This window comes from Peromyscus maniculatus, chromosome 20 (genome assembly GCF_049852395.1).
Source record: "Peromyscus maniculatus bairdii isolate BWxNUB_F1_BW_parent chromosome 20, HU_Pman_BW_mat_3.1, whole genome shotgun sequence".
NCBI lineage: Eukaryota > Metazoa > Chordata > Mammalia > Rodentia > Cricetidae > Peromyscus > Peromyscus maniculatus.
In genome coordinates this window covers 34,127,889-34,155,369 of record NC_134871.1, presented here as the reverse complement: position 1 = coordinate 34,155,369, position 27,481 = coordinate 34,127,889, and the positions used below count along the sequence as shown (strand labels likewise).

Here is a 27,481-nt window from a genome sequence, read left to right as displayed (position 1 = left end):
ACTGATTTAATGTCTTGATACTGAGACATGACTGTAGGAAAGCAGTGAAAGTCCTTGTTTTCTATAATCAAACCACTCCATAAGAGCACTGTAATTCATAGCATACAGTGGCCTCAAATGTGAGCTGAGGTGTTTTAAGCAGCCTTCATCAGTGTGAGGGCTTGCACAGTGCAAAGTATGTATGCAGCATGATCAGAGCTCAGGGTAAAGAAAACTCATGCAATGAAACAAGGCCGAGAGTACTCAAAAGTACCCCAGCTTCATCATGCACTTGATTTTGAATTCACTTTTGGGAGTTAGGTGTTCAGAAACTTACTGTTGCTCGATTTTTCCCTCCCCTCCCCCATAGGGACGGCCTACATTTAAATAGCTTTTGTCCTAGAGTACCAAGAAGCCACTGAAAGATAGTTAGCTGGGGGTGGAGAGGTGAGAGATGACACCATCAGATTTTTATAAATTTTATCTTGCACATCAGCTTGTTTATGAGACAGAGTCTTGGGACTGCAGAGATGGCTCAGCAGTTAAGAGCACTTACTGCTGTAGCAGAGGACCTATGTTCATTTCCCAACTTCTACATCTGGCAGCTCACAACAACCTGTTACTCCTCCTCCAGGGGATCCATTGTCTTCTTTTGGATTGGACTCTGCAAGCACATGCATTCATGTGCAGATATCACATAGACACACTCATATACACATAATTGAAACCTTTAAAAAAATGGATGTGAGTCCTGTTTGGATATGGATTATAAAAGACAAATGACATGTTTGGCTACTAGGAAATTGAAGAGTGGCCGTGAGTTTGATGCTGTCAACACTGCTTGATGCTGACTGGGCTGGGTGATAGATATGTGGATGTCATTACTACACTTCCCTTGATTTCATCATGGGAGACATGACTTAGTACTGAGGTTCGGTCAGTTGCAGTGGTCCTAATGAGAATACTGGGAACTTGGTCCAGGGCATCAGAGGAGACAGAGACAGCTGAGTGGATAGGTTTTTAAGAAGTAAGGTAGACATGACTTGGGGAATGGATCGGATATAGGGTTGAGGGTGATGGTAGGGTCTAGAGTTTCCGGTCTTGGAGGTATCACTCTGAACTAGAAATCCCTGGAGAGGCACCAAGCAGGCCCCATGGCTCATGGTAGTTTACAAACCCACCTCTCTTTCTTCTCTATCTTCCAGATAGTGAAGCTACTTCCTTATGCAATGTCTTTCATTCCAGACTTCTTGCATTCATTGAACTCAGCAATTAATTAAGCTTTGGTATGCATGCATTAATTAAAATCGTTTCCCAGGTTCACAGGGGCTGTCCTGAAATATGTAGGTTCATCTCCATCTGCTTTCTTCCTGGGACAGGTTTCTCTGCTTTCCAGTAAGCACATAGCTGCATGTGTCTGTCTGTCTGTCTGTCTGTCCATCATACCTGCCACACACCGTTAGTTCATGTTTAAGGAGCCTGGTCCTAGAGAAGTTAATGACTTGTAAATTGCTCTCCAAGGCTGAGCCAGAAATAGAAGGCAAGAAAGTTCCTGAATAGTCTTGCACGGAGCTGCTCTGATGGAGGTGTCAGCCCCACTGTGGGGAGTGACATGTGCTAGCTGTCCACCCTCACACGCTGACTGGCCACCCTGGGGAGCCAGAGCACTCCTAATGAGGGCCCCGCCTCTGTTGGTTGGGTGCAGGTTTTCTTGCCCAGCCACCCTGGCTGACTGTGTCCCCTTTTCTCCCCACACGATTCAGGTCGTTTTCGGATGTGACGGCTGAGACATGAGATCTTCAGCCTCCCGGCTCTCCAGTTTTTCCTCAAGAGATTCACTATGGAATCGGTGAGTGGTCCCTGGCCCACCATGTCTGGGAAACACGTTGATGCTTTGGGGGCTCAGCCAGCAACACTGGCTAAAAAGCAAGAGCAGGGTGGGTTAGAAACAGCATACTGGAAATGTGCCCACTGCTCTTTTGGTATTTGTGGCATGATGGACATACGAAATTTTTCTCTCTCTCTCTCTCTCTCTCTCTCTCTCTCTCTCTCTCTCTCTCTCTCTTTTGTTTTGTTTCTGTTTTACACTTATTTGTTTGTGCATGTGTATTTTATGGCATACATGCGGAAGTCAGAGGACAAGTTTTGGGAGTTGGTTTTCTCTCTTCCATCACGTAGGTTCTTGGGATCCAACATATGTTCTCAGACTCAGTAGCAAATAACTCTTATCTACTGAGCCATCTTGACCATCTTTTCTTGTTGAAACAGGATCTCATGTAGCCCCAGGCTGGTTTTGACTGTACCATGTAGCTGAGGTTGGCCTTGAACTTCTGATCTTCCTTCTCCCCCTCGGTGCAGAGATTGCGGGAGTGCACCACCACACCTGGTTTATGGGTGCAGGGGAGGGAACCCGGGCTTTGTACGTGCTAGGCGAGCACTCTGCCAACTGAACTACATTGGCAGCCCTTTCACACAGTTTTCTATCACATTCATTACCTGCTGACTTTTAATCCTAAGGAAGTGCACAGGGTGGGGCAGGGTGAGATGGAGGGATGTATCAGGACATGGTCAGGAATTACTGTGGGTGCTACTTTAGTCAGCTGAAGTTCATTGGAGATGACTGCATCCTGTCCGCCCATCTGAACTGCTGCGTAGGAATGACTGCTGCGTTGGTAAACAACTCTCCTAGCTGAATTTGAAGTCCTTTTTCTCTGGCCCTATCCCCCAGATCTTCTGCATCATCCCTTCATGAAAGTAGGTTTACCCAATTTGGCAGCTGGGAATACTGAGTCCTAGAATTGGGGCAGATACAGGAGAGGCTGAGAAGTTTAACTTCCGGGGTCAATTAGAAATCTGACTGCTCAGGGAAGAGGCCCCATGAAATCTGCAGAATCATGAGGGTTGACTGGCACAGGTTCATCTGCTGTGGCTGGTGTTGCCTGGAAATCAGTGTAGTGTGATGAATGCATGCTAGTGCTGGAGGGCGTGGCTGATTCCTGGCGCCGGTTCAGATTTGTGTGATCTCAGTGGAGCCATTGACCTTATCTCTTACTTCTGCTCTCTTATCTAGGAAAGGGGTGTGTGTGTGTGTGATTAAATCTTTGTGTTTCAGATTTTTTTGGCACAGGTTAGAAAAGTTATGCCATGGAGTGTTTGAATATGGTAGGTACACAGAATGCAGTGATTATCTCATTTTCAGGCGGAAAGCAAATTTTAAAGATGGTTGGCTGAGGCGGAAGTCTTCTGAAGAGGGAGCTAGGGAGGTGGCTCAGTTAGTAGAAGGCTTGCTGTGTAAGGACAAGGACCCAAATTCAGATCTCCAGTACCCATGCAAGAGCTGGGCAGGGCCAAGGGACTGTGAGTTTGTAACTCCAGCACTTAGAGGTGGGGGGTGGGGAGGTGGAGACAGGTGAAGTCTTGAAGCTTTCCAGCCAGCCAGTATAGGCAACCGTAAGCCAGATTCATTAAGAGAACATGTCTTAAGCATAATGTGCAGAAGTCATTGAGGAAGATGTCTGGGCATAAAGCTGTGGCATCTGCAGGTGAATCTGTGAACATGCTTAACACACACACACACCACACACATACACACACACACACACACACACACACACACACACACACACAACACACACACATGCACACATGCACACACACACAAATACTGAATGGGTGGGTGGGAGAAGTGAGACGGGAACCAAACTGAGGCTTTTGATGTGACCCAGACATGAGGTGACAAGAAACTGTCTCCAGGGCAACAAGGCTATCTATACATGTCTGCTTTCATAGTTCGTCTATTACAAGGTTTTTCAAATCCTGTTACGTTTTATTATTAGGTTTTGTTTTTGAAGTCAAGAATACCATACAAAGTGGCATTGATTTTGTAGGTATCTTTTTAGGGCATTTGGATTGTACTGCAATTGTCAGAACTCAAGGCATTATTAGAATTAGGTTTTGCTATGAATGACCTAAATCCTAAGAGACCCTTGACTTTAAAAATATAGGAAGTAGGAGCTGGGAGTTGAGTCCACAGTTAAAGCACTTGCTGTGCAAGCCTCAGGATTAGAATTCAGATCCTAGAACTCAGGTGAATGGTAGGTCAGTGTGGTACCCTGCTGGTAATTCTAGCCTTGGTAAATGGAGACAGGATCCTTGGAGTAAGCTGATTACCAAGACTAACCACTTGGTGAGTTCGGTTCAATGAGAAACTCTTAATAAATAAGGCTTGAAGAAGGATTCCTGACATTAAATCAATATCTCTCTCTCTCTCTCTCTCTCTCTCTCTCTCTCTCTCTCTCTCTCTCTCACACACACACACACACACACACACACACACACACACACACACACACATGCTCACACACTCGAACCTACCCATACATGTGAACACTCATGTATATACACACATAAAACACAGGGTATGTAGTGCCTCTGCATATATCTTGTTGACCAAAATTTAATCCGCTGGCTACACTTAGTTGCCAAAAAGAAAGAGAAAAAGACTGGGTTAAAATACAATCATTATGCAGTGAGAATATGCTCACCATCTTCTTTAGGCATGCTACTACTCACTGAGTGAATGCTATTGCGAAGATAAGCTTTGTAGCCAGACTGCTGGAGTTCTAATTGTGGGACACTAGTCAAGTGACCTTGAAAATCTGCTAACCCTTCTGAGCCTCAGAATTTTCAGCTGTGAAAACCCATTCCATACAGCTCCATGAAGTGTTCTTGTGAGCAGTGGATGAGCCCAGGCAAAGCCCCCGCCCCAGTACCCGGTGTACCACGCATGCTGCCTCAGCTTTGACCCTGACTGCGACTTTGACCCATTGCCTCCTCCACCACCTATGCCTGCCTTCTCCTTCCTCTCCCTCTCTATTACCACTGTTAGTGCTGCTGCTGCTGTTGCTGCAGCTGCTGCAGCGTCTACTGCTACTACTGCTTCCACTGTTCGCATTCCCACAGCCTCTGCTAGTCCTAAAGCTTCAGGTTCATGCTCTGAGTCCTCCATCCATCCCTTCCCTGCCTTTGAGTCTAAGTGCTTCCCTCCATCTTGAAGATGAGAGTCATACAGTAGCTGAAAGGGAGCAGATGTGATGGGCATCCAAGGTTCTGCTGATCTCTTTCCTAACGTGGGTGCTGGCTTCTTTGCATGTCAGATTCCCCGACTGTGCCACTTAAGACAGAGAGGGCTCTGTGTGTTTATCTTAGACTTCAGAAAAAAACGTGTCCTTTAGGGGTAGAGAGATACTTAGTTGGTAAAGTATGTACTGTGTAACCATGAGGATCTGAGTGCAAGCCCCTGAAGCCTTGGGCGGTGGGGGGGAAAGCCAAGAGTGGTAGTACGTGTCTGTAACCCAGTGCTCAGGAGGCAGAAAGATCCCTAGTTTGCTGGCCAGTCTACCTAAATCATTGAGTTCCAGGTTTAGTGAGGGACTTGCATCAAAAATTAGGTGGAGAAAGATTGAGGAAGACTCCCAACATGACCCTCTGGCCTCCATAGACATGCACATACATATGTGTGTACCTGCACACACACACACACACACACACACACACACACACACACACACACACACACACACACACACACACGCCATAGCTGGCAAGTGGTAGAACATGAGTGATGTCACACCCTGCTGATTGCAAAGCCCGTATTCTGAACTGTAATCCAAAGACTTGCATTTCTATCACTCAGTTCCTTTGTTCTTTCACTGAAGGGACAATCCATTGCCTATTTCTTAGGTGCTGGACACTGGAATGCAGGGTCCATGCAGATGAAACAGCCTGTCCTGTGGTACTCCATCTTGAAGAAGGGAACACCACAAGACCCTTAGATTAGCTTCTGTATGGGATGCCCTGGGGCCACGGGATAGGTCTGGAAGCCAGCCTAACCACTCCACTGAGTGATTGATGGGGAAATGTTCCCACATTAGTGGGCAGTCCAGCTCTATGTAGCCCACATTCAGCCATATAAAACTGTTTGCCACCTCTGCCAGCAAATACTAAGAAGGGGTCAGCTCTTCTTGTCTTGCCTGTCACTGTCACAGTTATGAGCTGCCTGGCCCTCCAAGCAGCAGGCCACACTGGAGCTGTGAATTCGGTGGAGGGAAAGGAAAGACCAGGAATGGAGGTTCCCACACTGTGAGTCAAAGCAATGTGAATGAGGAAATCATAATCCACAGCAGTGCAGGTGCCGTGCCCTGGAGTATGGGGGGACATGATAAGCACCATTTCTTTTTGACGCCATGCATAACACCAGGAAGACAGGGAAACAGCCCATGGCTGTTAAGTCGGATTTGGGAACCAGCTGGCATTGTTTTCAGGTTTTTCCTTCATATGTACAAATGACCTAACTTGAGCCCGCAGCCCTCCTAAGCCAAGCCATGGGAAAAGCCTCTGCTTTCCAAATGTCAAGGCAGACTCCGTCATTATCATGCTGCCGGCTGTTAGCCCAAATTGAATTTCCCTGCATCCAGCTGATGTCCCTTTCTGGCCATAGGGCAGGGGTCAGGAATGTGGGCTGCACATGGACAGGAAACGTGTCCCAGAAGCCAAACACAGAAGGCTAACCTCTCAACTCTGCATTTCTAGCATAGCCGAAAGGGTCAGGATGCCTTAGGGGTCTGGATGTGAAAGAAAAAGAAATGCATGATAGAAAAACAGTTTTTAAGTGCCATTGTGAAAGACCTTTTGTTATAATTGAAGTTAGCCTAAAATTCCTGCGGCTACTTTCCAGCTCTGTCAGTGCTTCAGTTATGCAGGTTCAAGCTGGAGGGTTCTTCCCAAACTGAGAGTCTGGCAAATATTATCCTGTCCCTCCCTCCCTCCCTCCCTCCCTCCCTCCCTCCCTCCCTCCCTCCCTCCCTCCCTCCCTCCCTCCTTCCCTCCCTCTCTCCCTCCCTCCCTCCCTCTTACCCTCCTTTCTTCCATTCATCCCTCCTTCCATTCCTTCCTCTCTCCATCCATCCTTCCTTACATCCCTCCCTCCCTATACCCCTCTATCCTTCCCATCCATCCCTCCTTCCCTCCCTTCCACCCTCTATCCCTCCTTCCCTCCCTCCCTTCCTATCCCCATCCCTCCTTCCATCTCTTCATCCCTCCCATTCACTCCTCCCTCCCTTCTTCCCTCCCTCCCTCCTTCCATCCCTTCCTTCCTTACCTTCGAGAAAGTAAGGAAATGATGCAGCATGCTGAGTCCTGTACAGAGCCCTGGAAATAAGTGAGAAACTCTGATGGCCAGGCCTTTATGAGCGTCATTCACATTCAGTCGTTGTTTTAAAAGCTATATTCACTCTACAGATGGCTACATTTTCTTTTCTTTTTAGGTTTATTTTTAAAATTAATGTTTTTTGTTAATGTGCATAATGATGGGTTTCCTGATGACATTTTCATGTATATTTTCAGATCTCCTTATATCTTGCTCACGTTCATACCCCACTACTACCCCCCCCTTATTCCTCCTCCTCCCTCTTCACAATGGTCCTCTTCCTTCCACAACAAAATTTCCTGTCTGCTTCCATGTTGTGTCTAGGTGTGTGTGTGTGTGTGTGTGTGTGTGTGTGTGTGTGTGTGTGTGTGTGTGTGTGTACTTAGCGCTGTTTTCTCAAGGATCTTAGTACCATAGACATGGTTCTACTTCTACATGGGATCTTGTTCCTGTTTTGATTGTTCCTGGGGCTAAGGAACCCAGGGCCTTACACATACTAGGCAAGTCTGCAGGTAGATGCCCTCCTCACCTCACCCACAACTTCTGTATTTGCTGTCTATTCTTGGTACTTCTGGGCTGTCAGTCATGCTACCTGTTTCTGCAATGTGTGTTTTCTTTTCCCCTTTCCTGTAAGAACTCCAGTCATACTAGACTTAGGGACTGTCTGCATCTCTGTGACCTCACCTAAATGTATACCTCATTATACATGCAAAGATCCTATTTTCTTGTGTTTGTTTGTGTTTGTTTTTGAGATAGGGTCTCATTAGCCCAGGCAGCCCCTGAATTTGTTATGGAGCTGAAGTTTAGCCTTGAACGCCTGATCGTCCTGGTTGTACTTTCCAGGTGTTAGAATCACAGGTGAATGCCAGCATGACCAGCTTATAGATCCTGTTTTCAAATGAATGGTCACATTCGTGATTGCTGGTAGTTGAGATTTGCATATCTTTAATGGGGCAGTGCAGCTCATTACATACACCAGAGTGCTTCATGAAGCCCTGGGTCTGGGTAATCTTACCCTCTGTCAGTTGTATGTTTGTAGGTAAAGGGTACACGTCTGGAGAGTGACACCTTTGGTCACTTGAATGGATGTTTTCTATTTCTAGCTAGGAATCTCAACTGGTGGACGTTCCCTTGTGCATTAGCCGGGAAGTTCCTGTGGGATTCCCCATTGGTAAGAGGCCTCCTTCTTTCGCCTGTCACCAGTGTTGTTGCCTGGGCTAGTAGGTGGGGTGATTGAGTTCTGGGTAAAGGCCTGGACAAGAAAGCGAATCCCCACTGACAGTGTAGGCTTGTTGTGTGGCCTAAGTACATTTCCTTGCCAGTCTGCCCTGGGCATCTTATATGCCCCTTGATGCTAGGGGGTCTTTGTGAGGGCAGCTAGAATCAAATCATGTTGGCAGGATTACCTGGCTCATAGTAAGCCCTGGGTGCCTGGGCTGGGGTATGCCAGGACATATTATTCCTCCCAGAAGAGGTATCTGCCCGGCTCCTGCAGCACATTTTCCATAGCAAAGGCCCAAGTTCACTGTGTAGGGCTGTTCATCCTCAAAGTGTATTGCCATAACTTCCCCCAGGAAAGTGTATTAGTTACTTTTCTGACTGCTATGACAAGATCCCCAATCAAAGCAGCTTCAGGAAGGAAGGGTTTATTTCCACTCACCATTCAAGGGCGCTGTCCATCACTGCAGGAAGGCATGGCAGTGGGGGTGTGAGGCTGTGGACATGTTGCATCAGCAGTCAGGAAGCAGAGAGATGAATGGCAGCTCAGCGCACTATCTCCCTTTGTCCAGTCCAGGATCTCAGCTCATGCGATGCTTCTGGAGCACATAGTTAGGGCAGGCCTTTCCTCCTCAGCTAACCCTGATCTGGAAACTCCCTAGCAGACACATCCAGAAGTTTGTCTCCTCCTGATTCAAAATTGTATTAAGCTGACGGTCAGGATGGACCATCACCATGTTTTTCAGAAACACGAAAAGCTGCCTCTCATAGACATGTCTGAGGGAGGCAGCAGCGTTTAAAATGGGATACAGTTACAAACCAAAAGTCTGCCCTCCAATGAACAATGAGTTCAAATGATGAAAAACAAATTGATCTGAAACAATGTAAAAGAAAAGGTAGCATTAAGAAGATTATGGTCACTGTTTTGCTGTTTTTCGAGACAGAGTTTCTCTGTGTAGTTTGGGTGCCTGTCCTGAATCTCGCTCTGTAGACCAGGCTGACCTCGAACTCACAGAGATCTGCCTGTCTCTGCCTCCCAAGTGCTGGCATTAAAGGTGTGCGCCACCCGCCCGGCGATGGTCACTTTTTATATAAGAATAATTATGATATCTGACTTTCATGTAAAGACAAGTTTTATTCTGAGGGATGTGACTTAATTCCTTTGCATCTCTTGTTCCTCCTCTATCAGATGGGGACAGGACAATAGAAGTCTGTCCTGTCCTCATCCATAGGCTTGCTCTGAGAAATAAATGGGCAACAGCCTATGAAGGGCATGTCCAGCACCTGGTATGTATTTGGTGCTCACAAAATGCTAACATTTACTCCAGATCATCTGCCCTAAACTGTGGCACACTATTCGTAGGAAGAGATTGGAATTAATCATACAGGTGAACATACTTTTCCCCCATTCAATATCTTATTCAAAGGGACTTGCTTTTTGTCACTCAGCGAATGTTGCATAGCTCTGAAAAGCCAGGTAGAAGATGAGACAGGTCGCCACAGGAATTGGAATACAAATCCTATGGATTTGCACGACCTTGGGAAAACACAGATACCCTTGACCTTGCTCTCAGACATATAACCTGAGAGCCCCCCACCATGTGAAGCCTTTCTGGAGGGGGGAATTGAGTGATCAGCTAAATTGAGTGCCATTAGGGAAGACTCCAAGAGGCAAAGGAGTCAAGAAAATGACAGACTAGAGTTATTACAATACTTCCATGTCTCATCTTAGCATTGTCTTCTTCCCGTCCCAGTACCTACCTAAGGTATGACAGGACAGATAGGGAACCAAAATTCTTTCACATCTCAAAGCTGTGAGACTGACTTATTTCTTCTGGTTGGTACTGTTGAATGCTTTCTTTCTTTCTCTTTCTTTCTTTCTTTCTTTCTTTCTTTCTTTCTTTCTTTCTTTCTTTCTTTCTTTCTTTCTTTCTTATTCTTATTAGAATGTTTAAATTGTGGTAAAGTATACATAATAAAATGATCACTTGTTTTTAAGTACATAGTTCTATAGTAGTAAATACAATCACACTGTTGTGTAACCATCACCACGCCCCATTTCCAGAAGGTTTGTAGTTTGGAAAACCAGACTTCAGAGACTGGGGTGTGGTTCAGTGGGAAAGCACTTTCCTGGCACGTGGAAGGCCCTGGGTTTGGTGGCCCAACTGCAAAACAGTCAAAAGAGAGCAGACAGGCAAAGTCTCCTGACCTTTGCAGCTCTGGACCCACCAAATACTAGGTCCACATTCCTTCTCCTCATAGTGTATGGCAACCTTCAGTCTGCTTTCTCTCTATAAATCTGGGCATTCAAGGTAGCTCATATCAACAGAATTATACAAGATTTGCTCTTTTGTGACCAATGTCACTTAAAACAGTGTCTTCAAGGATCATCAGTGTTGCAGAAAGGTCGGGATTGCCTTTCAGGTGGAGTAACTTTCAGCGTGTCTGTGTGTGTGTGTGTTACCTTTTCTTTATCCACGATTCATTCATTCATGGGCAGTGGGTTGTTTGCACCCATTATGTGTGATTTTGCCGTGAACCAGCATGTGTAAATATCTGTTGAAATCTCTGCTTCTGATTCTTTTGGGTGTATACGCAGAAATGGAGTTGCTGGGCTGTATGGTAATTCCATGCTAATTGTCTCAAGGAGCCACTGTACTGCTTTTCATAGAACTACATCAGTTCCATTTCCACCAGCAGAGGCGAGGGTTGTTCCTGGTCTACATTGCCATTACTTGTAATTTTCTGCTTTTCACGGTAGTAGCCATTTTCATAGGTATGGAGGCTTTCAGCCAGAACAAAGCACGGGCAGCTTCATATTTCTCTTATGTTGTCTAGACCAATTAAGTAATTCTGGGCCTTTATTTAAGCCCTAGGCATAGAGAATAACAAACCTAAGTAATTGTTGTATGCTTCCTGCCTTCAAGAGATTCAGGGAATGTTGGTGGAAAGAAATATGCAAATAGGTCATTTCTAGCCAATATAATAGGGCTGATAATATATCCTAGTGGGCTAATAATTTATATACCCTTATGCCTTGAATACAGATTAAAAAAAATAGTAAATGTTGACCGAGTTTTGTGCCTTGGCATGAAGCATGTGAAGTCCTTGAGTTTCACTTTCTTAAGAGTCCCAGAATGCTTAGACTGGAAGGAATTTCCCGGCATTTCCTGTGACAATAGACATGTTTGTCTGTTGCATCTGCAAGCCATGTGTCCTTAAAAGGCATCTAGTGGATGGACAAATCGCATTTTTAATGTCTGTTTAATTTGAATGAATTTACATTTCAATTCAAATGAACCATACAAGTGGCTGCTGTGTTGGATCCTGCAGGAAACAGACACATCATCTACCTCTTCTCACACTTGAGTGTACCTCCAACCACCTGGGGAGCTCTCCACTAAGAGGCTTCCCTGCTGGGTAGTGGTGGCGCATGCCTGTAATCCCAGCACTTGGGAGGCAGAGGCAGGTGGGTCTCTGTGAGTTCAAGGCCAGCCTGGTCTACAGAGCTAGTCCAGAATAGGCTCCAAAGCTACAGAGAAACCCTGTCTCCAAAAACCTGAAAAAAAAAAAAAAAAAAAAAAAAAAAAAGAGGTCCCTGTGTCTTCCCTCTAGCCATGCTGGTTCCTTCAGTTTAGCTTGGAGCCAGGAATCTGCATGAACCAACTACATGGGATTCTGATACAACTGAGTCTGGAAAGTGCCTCCTAGGATCCTGTTCCTCAACTGTTGTATCTTGTGAAATACAAAGTAGCTAGCTGTAGTCATAGGCATTGCATAGCAATGTTCTGAGCAAGCACACATCAGATATGGAACAGTGGTCCTGTAAGAGCAGGACACTTAACTACTGTCACAGGCTGTCATTGTACTGGGCACACGATGTTGTAAAGGAACAGCACATACCATGATACACATCACACTAGACAGTGATAATGAAGATTGCACTGTGTGTTTATTTATCTACTATACTTCTTTATTGTTTTAGAGTATACTACTATTAATAAGAAAAGCATTCTGCCATCAAAGCGTCCTGAGTGGTCTGCCTGCAGCAGGCCTACACAGTTCATGTCTACTATGCCTCTTGACTGCTCCCAGAGGTCACGTCCAGTGGTTACTGACCCATACCATCTGAGTTTGTGTGAATTCGATGTTTACACAACAGCAAAATGGCCTTATGACACATGACATACCCATCCCTGTCAGACACACCAGCACTAATGTAAAAGCAATGATTACCTGTGGGAAGGCACGGTGGAGCACAATTAGTGTATTAGTCAGCCAGGTTCCTTACAGAGGACCTCAACCAGACATCTTGGCATCAAAAAGTGGGATTTCACAGCAACCATTAAGAGCACACAGTGTCTGAGCTGGTCGTGAATGCTGGGTCCACCTGAAACCTTACTCTGTGGTCCTAGGCACTTTTCCTCATCTGTTAAGTGGGGGCACAATACATGTGAAGTGTGTACTTGGTACTTGGCATAAATCAGAACAACAAAAACATGGTAGTAGATAACCCTGTGTACTTAACGTGAGCCCAACATTGATTGCTCCCTCTCTTCTAAGTACTTGCTGCTGGTTAACTTTCAACCAGACAGCAACCTTGTGAGAAGACGGAATCGTTATTTGCACATGTTGAAGTCCTTGGAGGTCTGGAAAACTGCTTCAGAGCACTGTGCTGGTCCATGGCATAAGTAGAACTCAGTTGTGGGTAGCTGGCCCTGGAGGTTGCAGTTCTTGCTTGTATCCCAGGCTCTTAGGAAAGCTCTTTGAGGGTGAGCCTCATGCTTCCTACCTGGCTCTGAATGTCTGGGCTTTGGAATTAATCTTCAAGTCAGTTCAGCTTCCAAGAAGCACTTGACCCAGCTGCCCCTCCTTCACTCTGAAATCTGTTGTGTTTGAGTCTTGACAGCCCATGCCCACCCAGATGCCCTCTGGTTACTGCCCCTTCTTTCTCAGTGCCCCATGTTCTAGCCAATCCTGGAATGCTTTCGAAGTTGTCTGTAGCATGGTGACTTCCACATTATACCTTCAAGTTCTAGACTTGGTAGCCCAAGTGCCCATATTAACTCTCAACAGGCGCCTCAAACTTGATGTAGGTTGAGCATCCCATTCCAAACATTTGAAATCTAAAATGCTTCAAAACCAGAGACTCTTCGGGCCTCGAACAGGATGCCACAAGTGGAAAATTCCACACCACGGGGCTTCATTTTATGTATTGGTATTCAGGATATTTGAAATTCCCTTCTGGCTGTGTTCCTGAAGTGTTGATGAAACAGAAATGAATTTCGTGTTTAGACTTGAGTTTATCCCCAAGAGACTTCCTTATGTATATGCAAATATCAAAATGGAGAAAATTTGAAAACTCAAACAAACCTGTCCCTGAGCATTTCAGGTAAGGAATGCTCAGCTCTCATGTCCACCATGGATGGCTCTTCCTGTTTGCACATGACATGTTGTGTCAATGGCGACAGCACCTCTTGCCCACTCTCTAGAGACTCTGTCCCCTTGCTGCCTGGATCCCCACCCCTACCTTGCTTCTAATCATACTTACTGGCTTCCTCTGTGTTTCTCACAAATACTATCCTGTCTCAGGATTCGGCTTCTTACCATTTCTCTGCCTTCTCGGCCCCTTTCTCTATACCTCCCAACACTGTGCTCCTGGCATTCAGATGCCCACATCTCAGGCGAAGTGAAAGCTTCTCAAACAGCTCTTTACCTGCTCTATAACCTGTCTTTTCTGTGGCTGCTTCCTCTCTGTTTCCTTTACTTTCCTCTTATTTTCTTCCCCTTCAGTGTGTGTGTGTGTGTGTGTGTGTGTGTGTGTGTGTGTGTGTGTGTGTGTGTGTACATACACACGTGGAGGCCAGAGGACAGTGTTGGGTGTCTTCTTCAGTCACTTCCCATCTTCTTCTTTTGAGACAGGGTCTCTCACTGAACGTTGCGCTCCCCACTTGAGTTCGCCTTGCTGGTGGCCAGTGAAGTCTGGAGAGCCTCTTGTCTCCGCCTCCCCGGCACTGCACCCAGCTTTTTATGTGTGTGCCGGGGTCGGAGCTGAGGTCCTCATGCCTGCACAGTAAGCTCACCAGCCGATCTATCTCCGCAGCTTCCTCCCTGAGGTCTTCCTCTGGCAATCTGCATTTTCCTCTGGCTAGGTCTGACACCTCCACCATACGACACATCCATGGTGACTGCTCACAGTACTTACCAGGATAGACACATTTGAAAAATACACATTTGGTGACCCTGGCTCAGTTGAACATGAACATAAAGTGCCGGATGCAGGCCTATTCTTTGTAGAATCCATCACAGGTGCGACCATACTCATATGTATTATCCAAGCGATTGGCAATGGTTAGATAGGACTTGGGCCCTTTTAATGGACCTTGGTCTTTGTTTTCACAGTTGTCCTTGCTGATTAGAACTTTTACTAAGATACCTCAAAAGGAAATAGTGGTCTTCGATAGCCATTCCATATTAAAGTTGATCAATGCATGGTACAGATTTGAATAGGGAATTTGTTGTTGTTTATAAAAAAAAAAAACTAACTATACTGTGTCCTCCTGAAAGGGGTCTTTGGTGCTGATAAACAAGTATATGGGTTTTCCCGCCAATTGATAGCTCAAGCGGCAACATCACCTCCACAATCAAAATGTGCTTGCCAAGCCAAAATGGGGAGTAACTGTTTTGGCGAAGCCGCAGAACTATGGAAAAGGGTGGTTTTAAGGTTTACAAAGGAACTACAGACAGGTCATTAACAGGGCTGGCTACAGGAGCTGGCCCACACCTCAAGGCTTCTCCTTTCATTAGCAGCAAGATAATTAACTGTTAGGCTCTGGAACTGCAGCTCATGGCTGAGGGGAGCTGGCTCTGAGCTGTGTTCGAAACTTCCAGAGAGGGGGAAATGGAGTTTTCTTCAATGCAGTGATGAGTGGGTCTGCCAGGCACAGGTCTCAGCTTGGTGTTCCCAAGTATGTCAGCAAGACGTTGTCTGAATTTCCTCCTGTCCCACTCCATTCTTAGGAGGGAGTGACCAAGTTCAGGCGTACAGAGTGGCACACTTAGTTGTGAGGGAGCGTGTTGCCTGTGTATCAGCAGTTTTAGTTCCGAGGGACAGAACTCCAGCTGTATTGCTTACTTTTCTCTTTACTGTGATAAAACATCTGACAAAGTGGTGTGAGGAAGGAAGGCGTGGTAGCAAGAATCGGAGGCGGCCGGTGACACCGTGTCCACTGTCAGGAGGCAGAGAGAGGAGCGTTCTAGAGTTCATCTCACTTTCTCCTTTTCATTCTGTCTGCGACCCCAGCCCACAGGGTGGTAGCACTCATGCGGGGTTGGTCTCCCTCAGCTAAGTCTCTCTGGAAGTCTCACAGACATGTCCAGGGCTTTGTCTGCTGGTTGCTACCAAATCCAGCTGATTGACTGTCATACCCTCTGAGGTCAGCTTAAGCAATGAAGGGATTTCATTGTTCATGTGACAGTTAAGGGTAAAACTTAGCCCCAGCAGCCCTTAGATTCCAAAGTTCGCTCTCTCTTTTCTCTCTGCTTCGCCACCAAAACTCTTCCCCTTCATCACATTATTAGTTACTTTCGGGGCACTGTACCCATGATACCTGGTGGAAACAGGTTGGTTTATGGTTTCGGGAATTTAGGTCTATCACGTCAAGGAGGGTGTGCTGGAGCAGCGTAATCCATGATAGATGCAGCATGTAATGGAGGTTGTTCACATCATGGTGGACCAGGGAGCATCAAGGGAGACTGGAAATCAGGGGTAGGCATAACCTTCATGTGACCATCCCATGTAACTTACTTCTGCCAGTCAGAATGTAGCCCATAAAGGTTCCCACAGCCTCCTTGAGGCCACAAAATGGTGATGGCTTAATTCTCTGGTTCTCCTTGTAGGGACTTTCAGAAGCACCTGCCTTATAGCTACCAGGCTAACAATCCCAGAAGACAGAGAGCTTTGCTTCCTAGGAGCTCTCAATTGGTTTCCCCAATTTGGGTCACATGCCCAGCCTCGTTTCAGTCACTATGGACCAGATGATGGAAGATGCTGACAGGACAGTCCTCTGTCACCTGACCGTTCTCAGAATTGGGGGAGAGGTTGAAGGTCAGCCTCATAGGAACAATAGGGAAAGATGGCTTCCCCTATGGGAACTTGGAATATAATATATGAGAACAAGTCCTGGATGCTAGCCAGGCAGAAGCACAGATGGTCGAGTTTAATTAGCTTGTGTTCAGGAGTCTCTGGTCTGCTTGGCTCTCTGGATAACCTCACACACACACGACCATCAGCGGAGGACAGCCCTGTTCCCCTCTGAAACTGCTCCAGTGTGCATGCATACATGGTCAGAGGCTATGGCTCTTACCCATTTCTGCTGGAGCTCTTCTGTCTCACTAATTTCGTGGCATCGATGATAGAATTTGGGCCTATTGTTTACGACTTGTTTCCTCTAAAATGTGGATTAAGGTCACTGCCCCTTCATGTCCGGCACCCTGCTGGTGAATGTGGCCATGAGTTTGATGTGACAAGCTGCAGACCCAAGGGGCAGGAGCCATGTGGAAGCAGGACAGGCATTGAGCACTAAGGAAGTCCTTCCCATGTACCCTGGAAAACCCTCTGTTCCACCCACTGTCCTGCCTGAGCCTCTTTGTATCTCCACCACTAGCCTCTTCGTTTATATATGCTTTAGCCAGAACAGAGTTCTCTTGGTTTATTAAAGTTTATTCTTTCCATTTCCGGGCTTCCTGGTTGCAGACCTTTAGCCACAACACCCAGAGGCTGTGCTCTTTGCTTGGTATGGCTCCATCAAGCCTCACGTAAACTCCCAAAGTGTGTGTACATATGTGGCGCCATCTTGCTCTCAGCATTCACCTCTCTCTCTGTCTCACTACATTGTGACCTCTGGAAGGGTGGGGCATCATCTGCTTTGCTTACTGCTATGAATAGGTTCAGAGCCAGTGCCACTTGGTCATTGTAGTTAATGAATGGATGCTTAGGCCGTGGGGAGTCATTCAGAGGTGACTTGTCCAGGTTTCCCCAGACAGTAAGAGGTACCACCCTCTCACACCCAACTCACACCCAACTTCCTGTGTCCTGCTTGTTCCCTCTGCTAAGAACTGAGGTTCTCTGAGTAGTAGTTGGAAGATAGGAATTATGACACATGACAAACACTTGTCTGTAACAGGCCATAAAGTCCATAGCAACACTGATAACTTTGATGCTGTATCTGAACTATTGTCATTGCTGCTTGCTAAGAGCAGGTCTGCCACATGTAGAGGGGAAAGCGTTAGTGTTTATTACCCTCATCAGAGAAGCCCTTCGCTGCTGGTGCCTTGAGGTTATTCCATCTTACCTCCATGTCTGTCTGGTCGGAGGCTGTCACCCCTGGACTGTTGTAATTTTTTGGGGCTGTAAGCAAAGGATGAGGTGTTGACTTGTCACATCAATAGCATGTTTAACCCCAGAGGACTCTCGCTTCCCTGTCTCGGGGTTCAAATAGGAGAAATCATGTTTATGTCATAAAGGGTAGTCTTTCACGGCGAGCTGTATGCAGGGAAAGTAGCTATGTCTAGAGAATAGCCAAGAGATCTGGGGTTTTACCAGTGGTACCCAACTGCTGAGGGGCCTTGGGAGAATCCTTTTACCTTACAGGGAGATGGATGATGGTGCTGTTCTGTAGCCATTGGCCGTCTCTCAGGTGGATGCTGGCTTCAGATTCTCCTGGATGCAAGAATACCACTGGAGTCATTGGATGCTGGTTCCTCCATTGGTTGTGGTACCTCCATGCCTATCAGGAAGATTCTCCAGCCCCTTCTGTGCTGTGTGACCTTGAACAAGCTACTATTGTGTGAGCTCTGATTGATTCACCTTGGGTTAAATTAATAATAAATCCCACGCGTGGCTACAAATCAACCACTTCAAAGAAGTGTTCAGCACTGTGCCCAGCACATAGTAGGTCCTTTGTGCTCTGCCCTCTGTTCTGCATTCGATCCATTCTCAGGTAGGCCAGTTCCCCATGTTGGCTCCTAATGGATTGGTGCTCCCAGCCTCCTGATTTCCAGTGTGCTGACAAGTGTGTCTTTTTTTTTTCCCATAGAAGGTGTGGGATAGAGATACGAGTCTCAGGCTTAACTGGCTACAAGCATCTGCTCTCAACTTGCAGAGCCCATGAGAAGAGAGGACTGAGAAGTGAGCAATCTGTCTGCCAGGTTGGGAAAGAAATGGATATTATGGACCAGATTGAATGGGCAATGCCATTTCTGTATAGAAGAATGAATGAAGAGCCTTGCAAGCCTTTTTGTGGCATCGGAGGAGATTAGTAGATAGGGGACGCTGGTGACATGGGCTGACCGTGTTCTTCTCTGCCTGTGCCTTTGCACATACTTGTCTCTCTTCTACTTAGCACACACATATCCTCCGAGGCTTGGCTCCTCTCTGAAGTTCTCTCTGGCTAAAGTCGCCCCTTCTTTCTCTCCCTTCCAGCCCCATTTCCCTGTTGTCACTGGTGTTCCATTTTTTGAGCAAGCCTGTGTTGGGTTGTAGTGCCATGTGATGGAATACCGATGAGAATCTCTCATAGTGCTGCTGTCAAAATTGGTTTGTTCGCTCCTTTTGGCCGCATTCTCCAGAACCGTTGCTTGTTTATTCATTTATCCAGCAAATATTTATAAAGCACCTGCTATTTTGCCAGGCATCGCTGCAGAAGCTGGGGGATTCAGTGCACAGCATGCAAGACAGGGGCGTCAATAAAAAACATGAAAGAACAAGATAATCTTTGATGGTGTGTAACTTAAGAAAATAAGCAAAGAGAGAGCGATCGATCCGAAGTGAGAAGAGCGTGGGTAGGAAGGCGGGACCATGTGCAGTCAGACCTCAAGGATAATGGGATCAGCTTGCAGAGATCTGGGTGCGGGCTATTCTGGGGTGGCACGGGCAAATGCCCAAGGTGTGTCTGATCCAGAAGTGACAAAAACCAGGTCTGTGATGTCACAAAAGTCCAAAGGCTTGAAAAGTGAGGTCAGGGGTTGACCACATGTGGGGCTTAGATTTTATTCTGAATGCCTTAGGTCACTGTTGTTGAGTCTTCGTCCATGGTGCTCTAACACCGTCGCCTGATGCCACAAGTGCCTGCTAAGAACTTGAATTGTGGCTTGTCCAACTTGAGATGTGAGTATATAAGCTGTATTAGTTTCCAAGAGTTGACGTGACAAAACAGATGCAGACATGTTCCACTGACAGCATGAGGATGTGATACCATTTTGGTCTGTTTGGCTAGATGGCCTATTATTAGAAGTAATCTCGTCGTCTTCTTTTGACTTTTCTCCTGTGCCCGACGTAATCTGACTGCCATTGCTGCTCACAGCACTGTCCTGGGAGTATCCTGAGTTTTTATTTGGTTTTGGTTTTTCGAGGGTTTCTCTATGTATTTTTGGTTCCTGTCCTGGATCTCGCTCTGTAGACGAGGCTGGCCTTGAACTCAGAGATCCACCTGGCTCTGCCTCCTGAGTGCTGGGATTAAAGGCGTGTGCCACCACTGCCCTGCTATTTTTTTTTTTTTACTTGCATGGTTACAGCTACCTCTTGACTGGCTCACACTCCCCCATGAGACCTAGTACTTGATCGGGTAGATAGAGTTCTTGGGAACCAGGTGCTTAACTCGGGCCACCTGGGCCCACATTGCACCTTAGATCCAAGGCCTCCACAGCTACGCTCCCCAAGAGCTCTTTTTGGTGACCTCAGAATGCACATGGTCCAGGTCAGTGGTACATGGAGGTAACTGCCCAGGAACAGTCCTTAGCCAACTAGGAGCCAGAGTGGGAGAGTAAGTACTCCAGCCTCCTTGTCCTTGGAGGTCCTATTCTGAGATGTATTTCATAGCATTTTCCAAGGCTGCCAGTGGGGTGATCTCTGGTTGCCATCTGTGTACCCTGCTCTTTAATATATTCAAGACTGGCTTCCTTCCTGTCTTTGTCTGACTTCCCTGTTGTCTACTGGGGAGCAACTCCCAAATATGTTCTTGTACTCAGAGCCTTGTCTCGGGCCTTGCTTCTTGGTGGACCCAGTCTTAGACCTGTATCCAATAAACAGTTCAGTAGAGGAGAAGAGGGCCCATCAACTCCATCCTGTACACAGGCTGGTTGCCCATGTTTAGGGCATGGGGGTGGGTGAGCATAACAACAGATTCCTTGGCTAGTCTGCTTTGGTCTCTAGACCTCTGAGCCCGAGGACAAAGAGCAGGGACATTGAGTGTGACAGCTTTGGGGTGTGTCATCTTTCTTGTGCACACACCCAGGAGGACGGTTGAGTCAGAAGCTGAGTCAGTGGGGCAGCGCCACTCAGGAGAGCATAGTCCTCTTGGATTAGCCAGGTCATGGGGCTCAGGGAATGTCTCTCAGCAGGAATAGGGCAGGCAGTGTTCCCCACATACAATGGAGTAGAGATTTTATGGGTGCCAAGCCTTTATTTTTTTTTTCTAAAAGCAACCATGTCTAACTCCCAGTATATGAAGCTTTTGTGGTTTTGTTTATTATAAATGTTATTATATATATCATGTAGTTCTCCAATTTTCTAAAGCCAACAGGTACACTGCAATTCATTCTAATTCTCTCTCTCTCTCTCTCTCTCTGTGTATGTGTGTGTGTGTGTGTTTTAAAGATTTGTTTATTTTACTTTATGTATCTGAGTGTTATGCTGGATAGTTTTATGTCAACTTGACACAAGCTGGAGTCATCAGAGAGGAAGGAGCTTCAAATGTCTCCATAAGACCCAGCTGTAGACGAGCCTGTGGGGCATTTTCTTAATTGGTGATTGACAGGGGAGGGCCCAGCCCATTATGAGTGGTACCATCTCTGGGCTGGTAGTCCTGGGTTCTATAAGAAAGTAGACTGAGTAAACCAGTAAGCAGTGTTCCTCCATGGCCTTTGCATCGACTCCTGCCTCCAGGTTCCAGCCCTGCATGAGTTCCTGTCCTGACTTCCTTCAGTGATGGACTATATTGTAGAAGTGTAAGCCAAGTAAACCCTGTGGTAGATTGAATGTGATTGGCCCCCATAATCTCATAGAGAATGGCACTATTAGGAGGTGTCGCTTTGTTGGATTAGGTATGGCCTTGTTGGAGGAACTGTACCACTGTGGGGGCAGACGTTGAAGTTTCTTATGCTCAAGATACCACCCAGTGTCACAGTCCCCTTCCTGTTGCCTTCTGATCAAGATGGAGCCAGTACCACGTCTGCTGAACATTCCAGCAGGACATGCCTGTTGTATTTATGCATGCTGCCATGCACGACGCCATGATGATAATGGACTAAATCTCTGAAAACTGTAAGCCACCACCTCCATGAAATGTTTTTCTTTATAAGAGTTGCCGTGGTCATAGTGTCTCTAACTAAGACAGACCCATTTCTCCGCCAAGTTTTGGTCAGGTTGTTTCATCACAGAAATAGAAACCTTAGCAAGTGTTTCCCCTGCATGTGTGTATATGAACTATGTGTGTTGCCTGCTGCGTGCAGAAATCAGAAGACATCATTGGATCCCCTGGAACTGGAGTTACGGTTATAGGCTACTTTGTGGGTGCTGGGAACCAAACCTGAGTCCTCTGCCATGCTCTTCTATCCAAGCACACAGGGCCATGTGATCATGGATTGAACCCTCTGAAACTGTAAGCTCACATAAACCCTTCCCACCTTAGGTGGGGTCTGTCAGGAATTTTGGTCGCCTCAGAGAAAAGGGGACTAGTACAGGCAAGATGGACTGACTCATTGGCTGCTGGTGATTAGAGCCTCTCTGCAGCCCCTTTCCTTCTCAGGGCTCCTGGAGACCACCCTGAAAGAATTTTGCCCTCCAGTGATTCACGTTATCAACATGTGAAAGTCACTCATCACTCAGGATTCCACGGGTTTCAGGAGACCTAAGACAGAAATGGCAGACAAAGGCCAAATGCAGATCTTTTATTATAGCATATCAATTATCTGATAGTGGATGAGAACTCATGGAAAGATCTTTGCCTGGTGAGTTGTCTGAATCATACCATTATGTATGTCGGCATGGGTGTTGGAAGGATGGAAGGAAGCAGGGAGGTGACAGACCTTGGTATGCAGAACTGCTGGTATGAATCTGCTCATCAACAAATATGCAGACACATGCCCTAGTCAGAGCCAGGCTGAGCCATCATCTCAGCATCAAACTTGTTTGTGTCCGCTGCCAACTGAAATGCTCCCCTGGCTTTTAGAACAGAGACGTGCTTCTTTGCAACAATATTAGCCCCTGCCTAACCTCTGGCCTCTTCTCATCCCTCCTCCTTGTCCCTATGCGGTCCTCACACTCACTTTTCTGCACCACCTCATATCTGATGTGGTTTTCAGTCCCCTGTGTACTTGTATCCGCTGTGCAAATATATGCATAGTTAACACTATACAATGTAAGCTGGTCCAGAGCCAGCTACTTTCTCCTGAAGGTAGCTTGGCATCATCTGCTCTGTGCAGTCCTGTGTTGTAGTGCCCTCTGCTATTGTTTTTTTTTTTTCCTCTGTGTCCCAGGTACTTAATTTTCCTGGTATTCCAGGGACTTGCAGACATGTGTGGGGCACCCTCTCTGAAGAAGGAAGTGCTTAGTTAACGGAAGGTTTCCTGCTGGGTGTTTCCTAACATTGATACAGGCCTCATCTTGGTGCCAGATACCCTGTGTGCATCTTCTCTTCACTCCTTAGACTTTTGGCACTCCCATAACCTTGTTCCTCAGAGGCACAGAGTGAAGCTTAGAGAGGTTAACAGAGATGGTACCAGGACATTCACTTCTGGCAATCAGACTTCAGCATTCTTAGGTTGCTGAGAGCAATATTGTCTTTTATTGTTCTACATTATGCCATAATTGTCTGTTTATGGGGCTGCCTCCTGGTATCAGTCAGGGTCCCAGCAGGAAACAGATGGCACACTCAAAATAGGAATGATTGAGAAGAATTGGATACAGGAAGAGAGGGGGCAGGAGGCAGGGGAACTGCAGGGGAGAATGGGGACATCCCTGGCCCCTGTGGAGGTCTCTAGAGGGAGGAGGTACCTCTGGGAAGTGGTACCTAGAGATGTGTGGGGAGGGCCCTCAGACAGCACCCACATGGCTAGATCCTGCAGGACAGGAAGACACACCTAGAATGCTCTTCCTCCAGTCAATCTGAACCAAAGCAAAAGATGAAGAGCTAGAGACCTGGAAGGGTCGAGTGCGCCTGGCAGGCTACTTGCTCTGACTCATTGGCTGCTGGAGAACTTAGGCTCCTGCCTGTCCTTAGCTTTGTTACACCTGTAGCATGTTGCGCTGTGATGAACAGACAGGAGGGGCTTGGGCAGGGTGAGGAAATGGAGAGGGAATCGGCTTTAGTAAATAAGACAGTCTACAGGGTCTGCTTGTTGCTCATGCACGGGCATGCTCATGGGTTTTCTTAGTTTGGATGTTTGTGCCTGTCTCTCCATGCAGCGCTCGCGGGGAAGATACTGGTAGAATCCCTCCGACTCTCAACCTGTCCTCGTCTTTTCAGAGGCGCTCAGAGAACTTTTTATAACCACTTGTTCCATTTCAGTTTGAATGTGAATGTGGAAAACAAGGCTTCCTCCTCCTCCTCTCCCTCCTCTTCCTTCTCCTCTTTCTCTTCCTCCTCCTCTTCTTCTTTTAATTTAAGAAGCAAGTAGGTAGATGCTGTATTGGTTTTACACCTTCTACAAGAAACGGCTGTGATTTCTGACTTCATTGGGCCTCATTTGGCAGCCTCTGCCTGAATTCCTCAGATAACAGCTGGAAAATCAGCTGTAGAGTCCACTGGGGCTGCCCTGTGTGGGCCTGGATGGTGCCCTCAGGGGGGACCCCGCCTTTCCTGGCCCAGCCCAGATGTGTGGACATGTCTCCAGTCTCAAGGGTAATGCTTATATCTGTGATTCCACATTTGCTGGCTGAAGGACTGGAAATAAATGAAATTCCTAATTAATGATAATTCCTTTTTCAAAAGCTTGGTGCATGAAGTTGGGTGTGTTGGGACAAACCTGCTAGATGGGGTTGACTTGTATGTGTCTTCCCACCTATTGTTCTATACAGATAACAAAGAAAAACTGCTGTGATACTTTTAAGGACATACACATTTTAACTTTTTTTAACTTAAATTTCCTCATCTGTTGACTGGGGACCATGTTATAGCTCTCACAGGATGGCATAAGAATGAAAGGAACTTTAACAGAGGAAAAGTCCTGAGAAGTGGTAGGTGGGCTGTAATGGGAGTGTCCTTCCTTTCCCTCTGATAAACACCAGTGGGAGCCACTTGCCTATGGGTTATCCCCCCCGCCCCCCCCCCCCCCCCCCGTGTGTGTGTGTGTGTGTGTGTGTGTGTGTGTGTGTGTGTGTGTCTATGACATACATGTGTGCACCATGGCCTGAGTACAGAGATCGGAAGTCAGCTTCTAGAGTTGATTTATTCTCTCTACCGTGAATTCCAAAAATTGAACTCCAGCTGTCAGTCTTGCATGATCTTTCTGACCCTGCCTGTGGTTTTTGTTCAGCACCTGTAAAATCCTTTCAGTAAAAACTGACTTACTTCCTGCTTTTCTTCCCCTACTCTCTCTGTCTCTCCCTCCCGGTGACGGTACAAATGAGAATGCCCCCATAGGCTCATATGTTTCAATACTTGGTCCCTAGATACAGGTAGAACTGTTTGGGAAGGATTAGGAGGTGTGACGTTGTTGGAGGGGGTGTGTCACTTGGGGTGGGCTTTGAGGTTTCCTGCCATTCCCACTGTGGCCGCTGTTCTTGCATATAGATCAAGATGTGAGCTATCAGCTGTTCATGACACTGTCTATGCCTCTTCTCTGCCATCATGGATGCTAACCCTCTGAGATTGTGAGCTCAATTAAACGCCTGGTTTTTGTAGGTTACCTTGGTCATGATGTTTTGTTATAGCAAAAGAAAATTAAGATAACTTCCCTTTTTCTTTTCCTCTCTCCCTTGTTTGCTACTTTCCACTCATCTTTTTCCTTCCCTGCCATCATTTTCCTCCTCCCTCGTCTGCTCTTCCACCCATGGCAGCAGTCAGGTACCTTGAGGTCTCTCTTTTCAGTCAGCTCTCCAGGGTCTTCTCATTCATGATCTATTCCTGCAGTGACCAGTAGATTGTTAATCAGAGAGAGTGCATGATGGCCCAAGAATCAGCCCTGAGACTGAATACAAGTCAGTAACCATAAATCATGCTTGACATGACCTGAGGTCCTTTGAGACCAGTATATAGAACAGTTAGGAAAGCGAATGTACAGTTGGGGAAGGTACATGGCAGCTGGCATGATTTGAGCTCTTAAGCTAAGGTAGAGATTTTGGAAGGGGACTTTGAGGGTGGATGCTCTGAACAGTTATACCACTGTTCAGATGGGTACATTTGTAGTTGTTATCTTCTTCATATGAAAATATGTCAGGATGCAGGCTGCATTTCCAATTCCCAGGGCTGGGAGATCAGGTCCCCAGCACCATGTAAGGTGTAGGATTTAGACTGTGCTTGTCCCAGCTTTCATGGCTACTCTACTTCCCCAGAATGAATCAAGTGCTGAAAAGCTTCACCAGCTTTCTGGGTAGAGCAAAACCGTGTACTCATTAAGTGCAACAGGTAGAGAAACTTGTGGAAAAGTGATTATGCAAGACAATATAGCACTTCTCAGCAGAAGCACGGCCCTGGCTAAATGCCTTCCTGCATTCTGAAGGGGTTGGGGCTGGATGTATTCTGTGGGATTTTGAGTTGGCAGTTTCATGGTTCACAATGGGCAGATCTGAGGTTTAAACACTAGAGTACACTGTGCTGCCCAGATCAAGTCTATTCCAGATCTACAGGAAATCTTCCTCGACTCTTCTGTGATTTATTTGCTCTATGGTTGAGGCAGAATTGAATCTGGTGCCAGAAATAGTTTCCAATGTGGACATAAGTACTTAGTAGCTGGCTGAGGATGAGCAGGCTTAGCCCCTCAAAACTGCCTCTCCTTCCAGGGCTGGGCAGAAGATGAAATGAGAGACATTGGAAAGAGTTTTTTTCTTGCTACATGAACTAAACACATTAATTTCCTTCCTCTTTTAGCATCTCTTAAGTGAAGACTAGATGGTAGTAGTTGGCCATTGTTGGAAATAGATATGTGTTAGAATCAAGTCAACTTTGGCAAAGGCCTGACAGTCAAGGTACTGAGGTCCTTTAGTGTCTCAGGGTATGGGGCTCTTTTCTGTCTAGAACACTGTGGTCTGGTTTTAGAATAAAAAATAGACGAGATTTTCTCTCTCTCTCTCTCTCTCTCTCTCTCTCTCTCTCTCTCTCTCCCCCCCTCTCCCTCTCCCTCTCCCTCCCTCTCTCTTTCTCTCTTGTATGTATGTATGTGTGAGTGCATATGTGTACACATGTTTCTGGAGGCCAGAGGTAAGCCTCAGGTGTCACATTTTGTCCACCGTGTTTTCTGATTTTCTAAGACAGGGTTTCTTATTGGCCTGGGGTTTGCTTTTTATCTAGACATGCTGACAAGCAAGGCTGGGAGAGCCTCCTGTCTATGCCTCTTCAGTGCTGGGTTTATGTGTCCATGCTACCATGCCTGGCTTTTTCACATGGATTCTGGGAATCAAACTTGGGTCCTGATGCTTATATAGCAAGCATTTTTTACCAACTGATCTCTCTTCCAAGCTCTCTGAAGCTGCAGATTATTTCTTAAGCCTTTACAAAATTGTATGTGTGTGTGTGTGTGTGTGTGTGTGTGTGCATGCATGTGCGCACGCATGCATGTATGTGCCTGCACATGCACACAGTACTGCTATGAATCTTATCACATATGCCTTTAGCCAGATTTTAGCAATGAGGAATTCAGGTCTGAGCCAAACTGAGCTATGTGCTCTATGCCAGGCAATCTCTCAGTAGCCACAATGAAATTATCCCATATCTATTTTATATTATTATTTTTGGTTCTAATAGGCCTACATGCAGCATGGTGCCCTAACCATCTCATCACAACCCAGGCCCTTCTTTATAAATCACAAAGACTTGCCATTTTTGTTCATGTGATCATTGGCATGAGGGTTGGATGAGTAGA

General features: G+C 46.4%; 1 protein-coding gene across 23 annotated transcripts in view; it reads left to right on the top strand.

Moving 5' to 3' along the window:
* Positions 1-27,481, top strand: part of Asap1 (ArfGAP with SH3 domain, ankyrin repeat and PH domain 1) — a 317,439-nt gene that overhangs the window by 33,476 nt on the left and 256,482 nt on the right. For 15 of the 23 annotated variants that reach the window (XR_013046411.1, XR_013046410.1, XR_013046409.1 and 12 more), the window contains exon 1: positions 19,419-19,571. Coding sequence is in view for 15 of the 23 variants with exons in the window: in XM_076555977.1 (XP_076412092.1) it covers positions 19,570-19,571 (2 nt within the window). In the remaining 8 variants the exon portion in view is untranslated. Of the gene's footprint in view, positions 1-1,742; positions 1,829-19,418; positions 19,572-27,481 lie in introns of those variants that run through there. The other 8 variants (XM_076555973.1, XM_076555967.1, XM_076555974.1 and 5 more) reach the window with 1 other exon arrangement.